At 44.8% G+C, this 15,843-nt stretch overlaps 1 protein-coding gene across 1 annotated transcript; it reads right to left on the bottom strand.

Annotated features, from left to right (window-relative positions):
* Positions 1-1,740: 1,740 nt before the first annotated feature.
* Positions 1,741-4,177, bottom strand: USP27X (ubiquitin specific peptidase 27 X-linked). The gene has a single exon (XM_005887629.2). It carries the CDS (start codon positions 3,937-3,939, stop codon positions 2,623-2,625), a length of 1,317 nt encoding a protein of 438 aa, XP_005887691.1. The 5' UTR covers positions 3,940-4,177; the 3' UTR covers positions 1,741-2,622.
* Positions 4,178-15,843: the final 11,666 nt, after the last annotated feature.

The raw sequence follows: 15,843 nt of genomic DNA, 5'->3' as shown, positions 1-15,843 counted from the left end.
TCTGTTAAAAGTGCTAATGCCATACAAGATGCAGAAAGGCTGTGGAAATATTCCTGATTAAAGGAGGCTAAAGAGACATGACAGCTTAAAGCAACACCTCATCCTGGACCAGATGCTGTGACAAAGAGGGAAAATGCTATAAAGGACATTACTGGGTCACCAGACAACACTGGAGTACAAGTGTAGATAATAGTATTATATCAACGTTAAATTTACTGAAGCTGTTAACTATACTGTGATGTAGGGAACACGCCTAATTGTAGGAAGTGCACACTGAAGTACTTGGGCATAAAGGGCCATGATGTAACTTACCCTCAGTTGGTCCAAACACACACACACACACACACACACACACACACACACACAGAGAGACACACGTGCCTAGATGCAGCTAGGGTAAAATGTTAGCAATAGGTAAATCTGGTAAAGGGTATATAGATGTTCTTTATACTATCTGGTTTGTTTTTTTTAAGTTTCCTATAAAATAGAAATCACTTCCAAATAAAAGTGTTTTACAAATGTGAAAGTGTCTGTGCAAGCAGTCAGGATCTGGTGGACACGTCCGACTGAACTCTTCCTGTGGGAGGGATGAGGAAGGAGAACGTGGCTGTCTTCCCAGGCAGGGTTCCCACACATCCCAAAGCGAAGTCAGATACCTGCATGAAGGTGCCAAGTGGCATCCAAGGCCACTTGCCTCTTGCTCTCCCCCAGCCTACAAGATGTCAAAAATAACACTTTTTACATTTTCTCTTGAGGATAATGAGCCCTGGGGGTGGGGAGTGAGGAAAATTCGGTTATGAAAGAAAGGTGTTTGGGTTTATTCATCCATCCAGAAAATGTTTCAAATACTATGTCCTAGGGGCTGTTCTAGGGGCTGAGAATGCAGCCCAGGGTACAAGAGGAGACACAATCCCTGTCCTAAAAATGCCTGTGAGCTAGTTGGGGATGCAGCCACAACCACACAAATAAACACATATTATCAAATGAGCTGACCATGAAGTAGACTTGGGGAGCCGTGGGAGGAGCCCAGCCTTTTACCAGAGCCAGTGGATGCAAGTCCCATGGGTCTGAAATGTTTAGTTCCCCTCCCCCTCATATTTTCTAAGTAACATGTCTTTTTGTATCTGATGAAGAGGATAAAAGAAGGAACCACCACCAGGGCTTAACCTGTTCTGGGCACATCCCATTTGTTTGGGCTTAGCCCTCTGTGAGAATCAGGGAGGGGGCCAACATGCCACTCCCCTGCTGTCCCTGGGCTGGTAGACCAGTGAGCAGTCTTTTCATGATCTATGCCTGCAGGTAGATGCAGCCATGTCCATAACACTTCTGGAGGGCAAAGACCACCAACACCCTCCCGTGGAAGCCTAGCAGCCCACTGGCCCCGAGTCCCATCCCTGGGGTGCTGAGTCATGGTAACAACATGACAGTCTTCCAATTGGACAGAATAATGACTTTGAGGGGGGACACCTGTGATTCTCCCTCCAGTCCTGAATGTGGCGCTGACTGTAATGCCCTGTACCCAAGGGACAATAGTGGAATCTGATGCCTTGGGGCTCAAAAAAAAAAAAAAAAAACAGTACTGGGGAGGAAGTTATAAGTGTGTATGTGTGACTGTATCTGACACAGTGTGTGTCATTTTTGTTCGTGGGTCTCAGATAGGGCTGCCCCTCATCTCTAATGCATTCTGGTCCGGGACCAAAGAAGTTTCAGATCCAACAAATGTTCACTGAGCCCGTACAAAGTCTCAAGCCTTTTTTAATTAATACTTTGACACATTTTATATCACTTAATCTTTAACAATAACCCGTTAAGGTAGGAATTATCTGCATTGTACAGATGAGAAAACAATCGCAAAGAGGTTCATTGATTTGCTCAAGTATATCATACAGCTTTTTTTTTTTAAACACTCACACACTAAACTCTTAGCTGAGGCCTGTCTGTGTTGGCTATCTTACAGTGTTTCTTGTCTTCTCTACCTTTGGAGCAATTGCTCCCCTTATACAAAAGCCCCCTTTTCTTGTTTCACAGGCCCACATGGGCTTTTCTTTGTTTAATACTGCATTTAATAGCACAAAAAAATCACAAATACAAAGAAACTGGCAAAGGTGTTTGTCAATGAAATATCCCTGCTTCCTCCGCTTTTCCACTTTCCTACCCATATATGTAATGGGCTACATTTGTATAAGCTTTTCTTTTTTCTCCCCCAAACATATAACTGTTATGTGATTGGTCAGTTGAAGCTGAAACACCCATGGAGAAAGATGTTTTACAGTTACAAGGGCACACATCCCCCCCATACCACCCCCCTCCCACCCCACACTTTCCCACACAATCTTTTGGAGGAATATAGGATATGGACCAGTGTCTGATTTCCCTGCTCCTGCCTGCCCCGCCCAGAGCATCCTGCCATTTAATCTTCCTTTAAGTGACTGCTTAGACTAGAGCCTCTTCTCCCACCCCTTCTATTCCTCTTCCAGTCAGGACCTTTTAGACACTGGAAACTGTTCAATTCTTACTCTGTCAGGCCCGTGGGCCATGCAAGTAGGTCCTTTAAATCTTGATGCCAGTTGTAGTATGGGCACTGTCATCTTCCACTCCAGGTAGGTAGGTCTGTGTGTCACTTCAGTAGGCTTGTGTATTCACTTCTTTCACTTTTTCTGATTCGTGTTCCAGGACCTGTTTGTGATAGAACAGTAAATACCCTTCACTGTCCAGCACGTCCTTAATACTGGCCTTGGTGATGACGGCATCATCACACTTGAACCACTGGTCCTTGTGGTGCCGGATGAAGCTGGTGTAGTGGCCACTCTCCAAGGTTCCTTGGTGATTAACCACAGCAAACAAGGAATACTTATTCTCATCGTTTCCACTATTGGTTGGCAGCTGCAACTGTCCATTCATCCTGCTCTCTTTACTCGAGGCCATGAAAGGTGTCATATCCAGCTCCAGAGGAAAGGATATGTATGTAGTGATCTTGCGCCTCTGTTTGGCTGAGTGTTCAAACCGTTTGAAATGAAAACAGGCAACGACAGGTAATTTATTCATTGTGAGCTGTTTGGTAGATTCCTGGTAGCTTTGGCAACTACCACACTTGATTTTGGCACTGCTTCCTAAGTGCTCTGGCCTCGTAAACCTTCGCAGGCAGTCCGTGAGGGTAGTGATTCCTGGTATGTGGCTTTCCCCGTTAACACTGCTCTCCCTCCCTGGGCTCATCGGCCAGAAGGAGGTACAAGAGCCAGGCAAGTCCAAACTGATGTCCCAGCATGGGTCTATTGTGGTGGAGACACCATGACAGGCTTGACAGGTGACATCAGATTGCAGGCCACCTGTGAAAATTTGGTCAATGATGCAGTTACAGTGGTTGGGATTGCTGGCCGCCTTCCCAGCATCATCACCTTTGCAGTGCCTGTGCAGGACATCTAACGCTGCAATGAGAAACTCATGTGCATCCTGTTGCCTGTACCCTGCTAAATGCCGTGCGTGTATCCATACCAGGTGCAGTAACTTATAGGGAACATGAGGAGATGGGTTTCCAGAATACAACTCTCGAAAAAGCGAAGACATCTCACAGACCAGACACAACTCCGGACTCGGCATTTCACATCTGTGCCTGTCAGAGAGGAAGAAATCTCTCAGGATCGGAGTGTGGGTAAGGGCCTGGACGATGCAGTTCATAAAGCACGTGTTGCCAAGATTGATCAGTCCTCTTAAACCGATGGTAAAGCTGGAGGCGATTCTTCTTCTCCTTGGGTTATGGCCCAGCAGTTCTAACTCAGGTTTGGTTGTCTCCCAGGTTGGATACTTCTCACCGAGGCCTGGCACTGAATACTGCTGGTGAGAAACCTCGGTCGAGGTGGACGCTTGTAATTTCAAAGCTTCCCCTTGCTCTTCTTTGGCAATTTGCTCAATGTCTCTGTCATATACATAGTCCTTACACATAAAGCAGTATATACCTCCGTAATAAAGGTCTACTGCTAAGTTGTGTTGTTTCGTCTCGGCGTGCTCATGAATGTGCTTCTCTGTGAAGCAGCCAAAGAAGACACAGGAAAGGCAAGAGTGGAGTCTGTTCAAATGGGTGCCACACACATGGCAGATACAAGACTTTGCCTTGCTTTTCCTGGTCTCTGGGGTTCCACACCACACGAAGCACTGGTAGATCACCCGCAGTTCCTGCCTCCAGTTCTCTCCCACCTTAAAGCTGTTCACGTGGGAACAGCCTGGTGGACCCACCGCGAAATCCACATCCAGGCACCCGCCCCCAGGGCCGCGCCGGGGCCGGGGCCGGGGCGGGGGCCGTGGCCTAGGCTGCGGCGGGGTACGGAGCCGGGTCTGCGGCCGCGGCCGGGGTCGGCGGCGGGGGGCACGGCTGCGCCGCGGGGAAGGATCGGGGGGCCGCGGGGGATCGGAGGGAAGGGTAGGGAGAGGAACCTCGTCTCTGCCGCCGCCACCGCCACTCCGCGCCGGGTTCTCATCCTCAGGCTCCTGCTTCGGCTCCCCCTTCGGCTCCTGCTCCGCCTCCCGTGCCGGCTCGGGTTCAGGTTCGGGCTCCAGCTTGAGCTCTACCCGGCGTCCCGGACCCTCCACAGTCTCCACCTTCCCGGTGGCGTCCACCTTCCCAGCCGCCTCCACCTTCCCCGCCGCCTCTACCTTCCCTTCCACCTTCGCCTCTGCCTCCACCTTCCTCTCCGCCTTCTCCGCCGTCTCTGCCGTCTCCGCCTCCTCTGCTCCTCCGCCTCCACTGGCAGCGGCTCCTCCCCCTAATCGCAGGGCTGGGGCGGCCACTGGGCGTGGCGGCGCGGGGGCCACGCAGACCAGGGGTGTCCCCCGTCCGGCCTGAGGGAGCGCGGTGGCTGTGGCAGCTGGACCCAAAAGGGACTTTCACTGAAGGAGGCGGCGGCGGAAGCAGGCGACGCCCCCGGGAATCCTCCTGCCGTAGCCCCCTAGCGGAGGCCGCTCAGCAGCCAGGCCCGGTTTCCTTTAATTCAATATTTCCCAAACTTGCTTGTTCACGAGAATCACGTGGGGAGCGTGTTAAAATTACAGATTCCTCGGCTCCACCCGCAGCCCCACTGAATCAGAATCCCGAAGGAACATGCTCCGGAACCTGTATCTTTAACTAGGGCCCGAGAAGATTCTTATGAGCAGGCAAGTTTGAGAAACACAGCTCTAATTCATTGAGGCTGGCGGGAAGGGGGGCGGGGACCGCGCAGTCTCTTTAAGGCGCTTCCAGTTCTCGGCTCCAATCGCTGCTCTGACCCCTTTCATCGTCTCCTCCCCTCTCTCCGTCCTTCCCTTCGCCCATGCAGCCTCCCCCAGCACTGCGGGGCCAGGGATAGAGAGATATCCTAGTCCAGAAACGTCCCTGGGGCTGAGAAACATCCCCCCAGAGGCCGGGTCGCGAGGAGCGCTGGCAGAAGCGGTGATCAGCCAGCATCTCTGAGGCTGAGCAGGTTCCCATCCCTGTCTGAGGCTCCCCGCCCACCCCAGGTTCTGCCCTGCCCCATAAGAACGAAGCTCCATTCTGGGGCAGGCCTGGACCCCAGATACAGAGGGGCAGAGCTCCCAAGGCCATTGGGCCCCAAGAGGCACATCCCATGCCCATCTTATCGGTGCTCTGCACAGTCCGTGCCTGCTCCTCGCCTCCTCTGCACCTTTCCCTCAGGCTCCCAAGGCCACGGGTGGGCTGAGGTTTTGGCAGCCAGCCTTCTGGCCCAGGAGACGCTGAGCCAGCTGCCACAGGGGTGGCGGGATGGACAAGGCACAACAAAGCCAGGCCTACTGCTGACATCTCCCCTACAGCTGAGAGAGGGGCCTGAACTACAGGACACTGTCCCAAGACCCTCAAAGCCCAGCGGAGGCCCAGCTCAGGCAGCAGGTGGGAGTGGCAGGGAACCAGCTTCTATGTGTGGAACTGCCAGTCAGGGGGAGGGGCGGCCATGCATCTTCAGGGCCCCACTGTGCTGAGCTGGGAGCCATGGGGAGCAGCACCAAGGGGCTCACGAAGACTGAGCCCAGAGCAAGTGGCTTGGGTCTTGGGCAACTTGGGGATGTTGGGAAGCAGCTGCAGGTGCTGGTCCCGGGCAGTACAGCCCAGGGCAGGTGTCAGGATGAGGCTCACGAGGAGCAGAGTGTTGGGGACAGTGTGTTCCAGGAAGGCCTGAGCCCCAGTGATGGCAGCCCTTGACCCATTACACACTGCCCGGCCTGTAGGGCTGTGCTGCCTCATTACACTGTGGCCGAATTCTCCCTGGTTAGTGTGGATATCACCCCTCCGAGACCTGGCCCCTCCTCCAGGTAGGGGGCAGTGTGTAGGCCTCCCAGGGTCAGCAGCAGGAGTTGGTTGTCAGGAATCACGAGCCCTTAAGGAGGAGAGAGGACTTCCCTTGTGGCTCAGCTGGTAAAGAATCCACCTGCAATGTGGGAGACCTGGGTTCTATCCCTGGGTTGGGAAGACCCCTGGAGAAGGGGAAAGCTACCCACTCCAGCATTCTGGCCTGGATAATTCCATGAACTGTATAGTCCATGGGGTCACAAAGAGTCGGAAACCACCCAGCGACTTTCACTTTCTTTAAAGAGGATAGAATGCTGGTTCCCATACACCTGAGGTCCCCAGAACTGCTCTGGTGCCTCCCCTTCCTAAGCCAACTCTTGTTCCCATCCCTTGAAGCATCCCAGTATCCTTCCAATAAATGCCTGCCCTTTTTGGCCTGCAATGAGAGGAACTACAACTACAGCACCCACTGAAGGAATCCTGCTCCTATAAGGATGGGGCAGGGAGGCACAAGAAACACTCATCCCACCTCCACAGGGTAACAGACATCAAAGTAACCTAAAAATCTCAGTGTACCAAGGCTATCTCCCACTGATGACTAACCATGGCAACCTGACAGCTTTACTGATCATCTTCCTGCAGAAGCCCACATGTCCAGCATGTCAAGGAAGAAGCGGAGGCTGGGGCAGTGCGGGGGGGGGGGGAGTGCAGGGTGGGGCGGGGTGTGCACTCTGCCATCCACTCACTCAACAAATGTCTATTCAGTGCCAACCCAGACCAGGTGTTGCACTAGGAGCTGTGAAACCAGCACCGAACCAAACAAACATGCCCCAGGGGCCAGAAACAGGAGTGGGTTCCCCAAAAGGCAGACTGAGGAAGTGTCTAGGTCACCAGTAGAGAAGAGACACCAAAACCAGAAGAATCAAGAAAAGAATATCAGAAATAGTTTATTAGATTTTATAAGCAGTCCTCATGGGAAAAGTCAGACTTTTGTTGCAGTTCTTACATTCCTTTCCTGATTGCATGTTGCTTTTGCTCTGAATCACATGGAGAGGGGCAGGTGTCAGCATAATCCTTTTGATACTTCTTGCTTGCTTGAGTCTGGATTCAGTCCCAGGCGAATGCTACCATCTCAGCCTCACAAAGACCTGATGGAAGCGTCGCTGAAGGGGCTGACCTAAAGAGAGACCCCTTCCTCATTGCAGCACCTTGCCTGGAGTGGAATACAACTCTGGCCACAAGGTGGCAAATGAGTATATGACGCTCCCCCTGATATTTATTTTGTATGTTTATATAAAACTATTGGTTTATAACAATGCTCTCTAAAAATATTTTTACTGTTGTGCTCCTTCACACATATTTAGGTTGACATCTCAAATTTTGCATCCAAAGTGTCAAGTTGCAAATAATGTGATTTCTGACGAATATTAACATTCACAAACAAAACATCACGGTTTTACGTGAAAGCAGTGAAACCTAAATCTGTTAGTGATTTGAAAGCCACCATCATCAGTTTTAAAAATTCATAAATGATCTCTTCTTTGACAGTTTGGGAGGTGTAAATTTTCCCTTTTCTCCCTGAGTTCTCAATTCCATCTTATTCTTATAACAGAATTTTATCCTAATAATACATATTTTTTACACTTGAAATGATTTTCCTACCAGATTATCCTACCAGATTTCTCTGTAGCAAAAATATGTGTATATTTTGCTATTTAAATGCTTTTTAAAAGTTCCTGTGATCCTAAAGCTGTAAGTGTTGTTCACAATTTAGTCTTGCTTGTGTTATCATGACAATTAATATTGGGATACAATGGATCAAAAAGTTATAAACATATTACAAATTTTGATGTGTAATTATTAAACAAAAAACAAAAATTTACTAGTGATGTAAGTCTTTTTCTTTTTAAAGGTGGTGAGTGTATTAATAGATAAATATTGCTTATTTTAGAATGAGGCAGAATTCAGCATCAGTTCTCTTACAACTTTTTGTTTGGTTAAACCGCACATAGAAACATTGTTAAACCGCACATAGAAACATTCCTAAGTAAATAGGAATGGACATTTTGTTTTAGAAATGTCACTCAAGTATTTGAATTCCTTTGAAGACATATGGGGGGAAATTACACAATGATTTATCTTTAAAATTATTTCTCATGATTTGTCAGCTGACAGCTCAATTGGGCTTGCCTTCAATTTTACTGGAAACCAGCCGAGTTGAAACAGGATTTGATACCAATATATTCATTTGTTAGGCCAGTTTGTTTCTTCATCATTGGCAGCAGTGTTTGGAACTGTCTCTCTGGTACCCTGAGGATTTTACACTGTGGGGCAGTGCACTCAGGTAAGATTTGGGATGGATCAAAGATATGTTTTTCTTTTGTAAAGTGCAAAGAGAACTATTTGTGAAAAGGGAGATGGAAAAAGAGAACCGGCTTAATTTTTTCACTACTAGTGTATTCTCTAGCAGATCAATTTTAGGAAATATTAAAATGAAATTTGAGGATGTAGAAATTGATCCCTTTCAAACTGTAAGTGCTTATTTACCCCTTGGAAAGTCTTCCTATACCCCCAGGGTAATGCACAGTCTACTTTGAAGCTTACTGGTTTATATTTATTATTATAAAAGCAATATATACAATATTTATAGTTTTAAAAAGAGAGATGAAAGAAGGCATAACATGAAAAGTTAAAGCCCCTCCCCTGCCAATCAAACCCAGTTTTACTCCCCCCAAACAACCACTTGTTAACAGTTTCTCGTGTATCCTTTGAGAAATTTTCTATGCCAATACAAGCATGTTCCATACAGTTATCCTTTTTATGAAAAATAAATGAGGCTGTAATATACATATGGATCAACAACTTAGCATTCTATGCTAGACATCAGGCAGTGCTAAGTTGATGTGCACAACCAATGCAATGCCAATAAAAATGTCAGTAAATATTTTGGAGGAAATTTTTACAAAATTAATATGGAGGAATAAAAGGCATTTCCTCCTTCGTCATTTCTCCTTCCTCTCTGAAATGAGGATTTAATGGCTATAGCTGAGTAGCCATCTTGCAATCAAAAACTGATTACCTCAGGACCTAATCTTACATGAGAAAAAAATAGCATATTATGGTACCATCTCTGAAAGGTACATCTCTGTTTATGCTTCAGTATCTCTGAAATCTTTGAATGACAGCTTCTGGATTATATTTGCCAGCATTTATTTCCTCTTTCTTGGTACATAAAATAATGGTGTGTCCTAGAATCAATATAATACTCAAAGCATCATCCTATTTAAGCCTTTGTCATTTGGATCCCTGTTATGCGTAGCTGAGTACAATTCCCAAGTGATAGCAGGCTTTTCATTTCACTCCTAGCAAAGTCCCAAGTCCTTATCCTGGCCTTTAAAGTCCTGTAGAATCTGGCCTCTGTCTCTTAGACCTCGCTTTCTATCAGCCTTGCCTCGAACAAACTAGATTTACTGCTGTTCCTTGAATAAGCTAAGCTGGCTCCTGCTTCCAAGCCTGTGCCCCTATTGTTCCCTCTTCTTAGAAAGCTGTTCCCCTAGAAATCCTCATGACTTTCTCCCTCACTTTTTCAGATCACTGCTTAACTATCACCTTATCTCAGAGTTCTTGACCTTTTTATAAAATGACACCCCATTCCTGCTTTTTTTTATTTAAAACACTATTACTACATGATGTATTAAATATTACACACACACACACACACACACACACACACACACACACACTTACTACAATGTAAACTCCATGAGAGTAAGATGTTCACCATTCTATGCCCAGTGCCTCTTTGGCATTTAATACACATGTAAATATATATGAAATAAATTAATGCTTTTCATCACGAGTGAAGTCAACCATATGTCAGTCGTGTCCGACTCTTTGTGACCCCATGGACTGTAGCCTGGCAGACTCCTCTGGCCATTGGATTGTCCAGGCAAGAATACTGGAGTTGCCATTTCCTCCTCCAGGGGATCGTCCCAACCCAGGGACCAAACATGGGTCTCCTGCATTGCAGGCAGATTCTTTACCTTCTGAGCCACCAGTCAACCATAATTTCATGTTTATTGATTATTTCATATTACGTTTTTGTGAACTGCATGTTTACATCCTTTGCCTAATTTTCTTTTGGCTTCTTAGTAACCCTGATAATAAGTAAAATTTACATGGTGCTTGAGTATACCAAGAGTCAGTCTATTAAATTGCTTAACCCTCTCTACAATATTAAGTAGTAGGTGTTGTTATAATCCCCATTTTACAGTTGAGGCAACTGAGACGTAAAGAGATTAAGTGAAACCCAAGGTTACACAGCTAGTAAATGATGGACGTGGGATTCAAACCCAGCAGTTAGAATCTAGACTTTGGACTCCAAACTACCAAGGTATTAGTCTTTTGACTGTCATGTGCAAGTATATGTTTATTTTCCCATTCATCATTTAACTATTGTATTTTATTTCATTTTTTAACCATATGATGTTTGTTGTTGTTCATTCGCTAAGTTGTGTCTGATTCTTTGTGACCCCACAGACTGCAGCACACCAGGGTTCTCTATCCATCACCATCTCCCAGAGTTTGCTTAACATTACTATATAGTCAAGATTCACAAACTTTTCTTTATGGATTCTGGATTTTAGTTTCTCAGGTTTTTTGTTTTTCTGATTGTAAACATGTAGAGCAAGTGCAGAGGTCCTGAGATAAAAGAGTTTGATGATTGTAAGAAATGAAAATATGTCCAGAATGGCTTGAATTCGGTGACCAAGAAGAAGGAGAGTGGTACAGGATGACCAAGATAGAGATGTAGGCAGGAACAAGATAACCTGGAGCCTTATAGACCATTATGTAGGATTTAAATATTATGTCAATTGTGATGGGAATCTTTGAGGGTGTTAGCATGATATAACTTATGATTTTTATACAATGATTTCATACAATGATTATACTCAAATGATAGTAAAAGTAGGGCTTCCCTGGTGGCTCAGCTGTAAAGAATCCACCAGTAATGCAGGAGGCAGCCTGCAATTCAGGAGACACAGGTTCAATCCCTGGGTAGGAAGATCCTGTGGAGAAGGAAATGGCAACCCACTCCAGTATTCTTGTCTGGGAAATCCCGTGGACAGAGGAGCTTGGCAGGCTACGGGCTGTGGGGTCACAAAGAGTTGGACATGACTTAGCAACTGAACAACAGCAAAGTTATTTAAACCTCATAATACCCTGATGAGGTAAGTCCCAATATTATTCTCACTATACAAATGAAACTGAGGCACAAAAACAATAAATGCCTCGAATTTGCTTATGCTTTCTCTCTGCTTCTATACCTGTTCCCATTCAGAATATACATACTATCAACAATGAGATCTGACACCTACTTTTTCCAGCCCTCAATGGTCTGTGAGTCTTCACTGGGCTAAAAAAAAAAAAAAGGGAAAATGGCAAGTTCACTCAGCACTAAGCCCTTAGATCTGGAAGCTGGTCAGGTAGGTTCTTCCCATCCCATTTGGATCATGCCAAGCTGTCCTAAGCTCAGGAATAGCCAGTCTCCTGGCCTGGTCATGATGACCAAGGTAGCCAGCTCAGCAGCCCTGCTCATCATTGCAGCAGGACAAAGACTTGCAGCCTGCATCCCCAGAGCCATACTAGTAACCAGGGAACTGAACCTGAGGCTCGTCAGGCTCCCCCACATGCTTCCAGAAGATGCAAGCCCTACAGAAGGAAGCAGTAGGCTAGTGGTGTGGAAGCGGGCAGAGAATGGAAGTCAAGGTATTCTTCAAGCACACATCTAGCACTGAGTAGCCTGAGCCCCTGTGATTCCAATGGCCCAGGCCCTTTTCTGGCTGAAAGAAAGGAAAGACACAGAGAGAGCAAAGTCAGGCTTGTGACAGATGACAGCAAAGATATAGATTATACTGCATCATATCCTAACCAGCCATTTTCCCAGTTTTCACAACATATTGATTCCAGTAGTCTGTTTCTTAGCTTCTATCAGTCTTCAGCAACTCTGGCTATACCCCTTCAGACTGCTGCCCCATTTGACGTATACTTTTTCTTTTTTTTTTTGTTATTGAGTTACAGCTTATATACAATGTTGTATTCGCTCCAGGTGTACAGCAAAGTGATTATATATACACAAAGTGTTGAGTATAGTTCCCTGTGCTACACAGTAGTTCCTTGTTGTGTATCTTTTTTATATGTAGCAATTTATATCAGTTTGTATCTGCTAATCCCAAACTCCTAATTTATCCTTCTCCCCAGCCATTCCCCTCTGGTAACTGTAAGTCTGTTTTCTGTGTCTGTGAGTCTGTTTCTGCTTTTTAAATATGTTCATTTGTATCATGTTTTAAAGATTCCACATGTAAGTGATCCTGTGATATTTGTCTTCATCTGACTCACTGCACTTAGTGTGATAATCTCTAGTCCATCCATGTTACTTCAGTGACATACTTTTGATTCCTTACCTCTCTGCTTCATAACATGGACTCAAAATCCTTTACCATAAAGCATAGGTAGTATGCTACCTTTTGTGTAAGAAAGTTGAGGAAATAAATATTTACAGAAACATTTTGAACTTATGGTTTATTTATTTTTCTCTTTCTAAAAATATTCCCTAGCTCTGTCCACTGAAAAGATGTAGCAGCAATGACAACCTACTAGCAATGAGTATGTTTAATGCCTGGATTGTGATCTATAAATATCATTTTGTACCAAAAGGAATCAATCTTCCTTGAAAAAATAATTATTTTATGTATATAACAGGAAATTGTACGAAATTATCCTGGGACATCTTTTTTGTCAAAAAACAAGGGTGATATCAAAGACTCATGTAGTCACGTCAAAAGAACACAGGATCCAAGATGAAGGGGAGTTCCCATTTGCCTATATTGGGACAATTAGAACATCAAAAAATCTGCAATTCATCAAGCATCAAATGTACAAAATATGAGTTCATAATGATATTAAAAAATGTTGGTCACCCCTGGATGGTTGTAGGGCACCAAATTATTGTTGCAAAAATTAATAAAAATAAAACCCAAGAATTATTGCATCTTTCACATAATGATATTCTTCTTTATGTAGTAATTGCAGATAGCAAATGCAGAAGGAATAATATAATTATTATGTCACTATTTATAATCTCTCAGTTCAGTTCAGTTCAGTCACTCAGTCGTGTCCAACTCTTTGCAACCCCATGGACTGCAGCATGCCAGGCCTCCCTGTCCATCACCAACTCCTGGAGCTTACCCAAACTCATGTCCATTGAGTCAGTGATGCCATCCAACCATCTCATCCTCTGTTGTCCCCTTCTTCTCCTGCCTTCAATCTTTCCTAGCATCAGGGTCTTTTCAAATGAGTCAGCTCTTTGTATCAGAGTTTCAGCTTCAGCATCAGTCCTTCCAATGAATATTCAGGACTGATTTCCTTTAGGATGGACTGGTTGGATCTCCTTGCAGTCCAAGGGACTCTCAAGAGTCTTCTCCAACACCACAGTTCAAAAGCATCAATTCTTTGGCGCTCAACCTTCTTTATAATCCAACTCTCACATCTATACATGACTACTGAAAAAACAACAGCCTTGACTAGACAGACCTTTGTCAGCAAAGTAATGTCTCTGCTTTTTAATATGCTGTCTAGATTGGTCATAACTTTCCTTCCAAGGAGTAAGCGTCTTTTAATTTCATGGCTGCAATCACCATCTGCAGCGACTTTTGGAACCCCCCAATAATAAAGCCTGCCACTGTTTCCACTGTTTCCCCATCTATTTGCCATGAAGTGATGGGACCGGTTGCCATGATCTTAGTTTTCTGAATGTTGAGCTTTAAGCCAATTTTTTTCACTCTCCTCTTTCACTTTCATCAAGAGGCTCTTTAGTTCTTTACTTTCTGCCATAAGGGTGGTGTCATCTGCATATCTGAGGTATCAGCAGATGAATGGATAAGAAAGCTGTGGTACATATACACAATGGAGTATTACTCAGCCATTAAAAAGAATACATTTGAATCAGTTCTAATGAGATGGATGAAACTGGAACCTATTATACAGAGTGAAGTAAGCCAGAAAGAAAAACACCAATACAGTATACTAACGCATATATATGGAATTTAGAAAGATGGTAACAATAACCCTGTGTACAAGACTGCAAAAGAGACACCGATGTATAGATCAGTCTTATGGACTCTGTGGGAGAGGGAGAGGGTGGGGAGATTTGGGAGAATAGCATTGAAACATGTATAATATCATGTATGAAACGAGTCGCCAGTCCAGGTTTGATGCACGGTACTGGATGCTTGGGGCTGGTGCACTGGGACAACCCAGAGGGAGGGTGGGGAGGGAGGAGGGAGGAGGGTTCAGGATGGGGAATGCAGGTATACCTGTGGCGGATTCATTTCAATATTTGGCAAAACTAATACAATATTGTAAAGTTTAAAAATAAAAATAAAAAAAACCTATAAAGAAAAAAATAAAAAAATAGAACTATTAAAAAATAATAGAAAAAAAAAAATAAATCTAGACCATGGTTTCTCAACACCAACACTACTGACATTTGGGGCCAGATCATTCTTTATTTGGGGACTATCTATGCACTGTATTAACAGAATTTTAGCAGCATCTCTGGTGCCTACTCACTAGATGCCGTTAGTACTGCCCCCCAGTTGTGACAATCAAAAATGTCTTCAGACATTGTTAAATGTCCCCTGAGGGACAAATTCATCTCTGCTTGAGAACCACTAATCTAGGGCAATGATCATGAATTAAAAAAAAAAAAAAAGATTAAGCAAAGGATGACGGGGAGTTTTACAGTGGAGGGATCAGATACCATCTGAACCCACTGATCAATTTTAGCATCACTAAGAATAGGACAGCTAGATATTATGTACCTTCTGATGTGATGCAGTTGGAATCATATATCCCCTATGATATATTGATTCCAAAAATAAAAACTGAACCTAAATCTAATCAGGTATGGAGCTCTAATTCCCAGTTAATGGTGATATGGGAAATAAAAGAACAAGTTCAGTGTCACCACTAAGAAACAATCGGCCAAATCCAGAATGGAATTTTTAGGAAAAATAACCCATTTTCTAAATAAATGCCATTTAAAAGAAGATGAGGAAAACAATAAATGTTTAAATTAAAAAACAGCAGCAACAAAGTAAGCTAATACTGTATGATTCCACTATATGACATTCTGGAAAAGAGAAAACTATGGTGACAGTAAAAAAGACGAGTGGTTGCCAGGGGTTAGGGAGAATCAAGAATGAATAGACTGAGCGCAGAGGATTTTAGGGCATTGAAACTACTCTGTATAAAACTATAACGGTGGATGTGTGTGTGTGTGTGTGTGTGTGTGTGTGTTCAGTCACTCCGTCATGTCTGAGTCTTTGCGACCCCATGGACTGTAACCCACCAGGTTCCTCTGCACGTGGAGTTTTCCAGGCAAGAATACTGGAGTGGGTTGCCATTTCCTTCTCCAGGGGATCCTCCCAATCCAGGGATCTAATCCATGTCTCCTGCGTCTCCTGCATTGGCAGGCTGATTCTTTACCACTGTGCCACCTGGGAAGCCCC

Source organism: Bos mutus, chromosome X (genome assembly GCF_027580195.1).
Source record: "Bos mutus isolate GX-2022 chromosome X, NWIPB_WYAK_1.1, whole genome shotgun sequence".
Lineage (NCBI taxonomy): Eukaryota > Metazoa > Chordata > Mammalia > Artiodactyla > Bovidae > Bos > Bos mutus.
The sequence above is the reverse complement of the archived record's forward strand: the minus strand, read 5'-3'. Positions and strand labels throughout refer to the sequence as shown.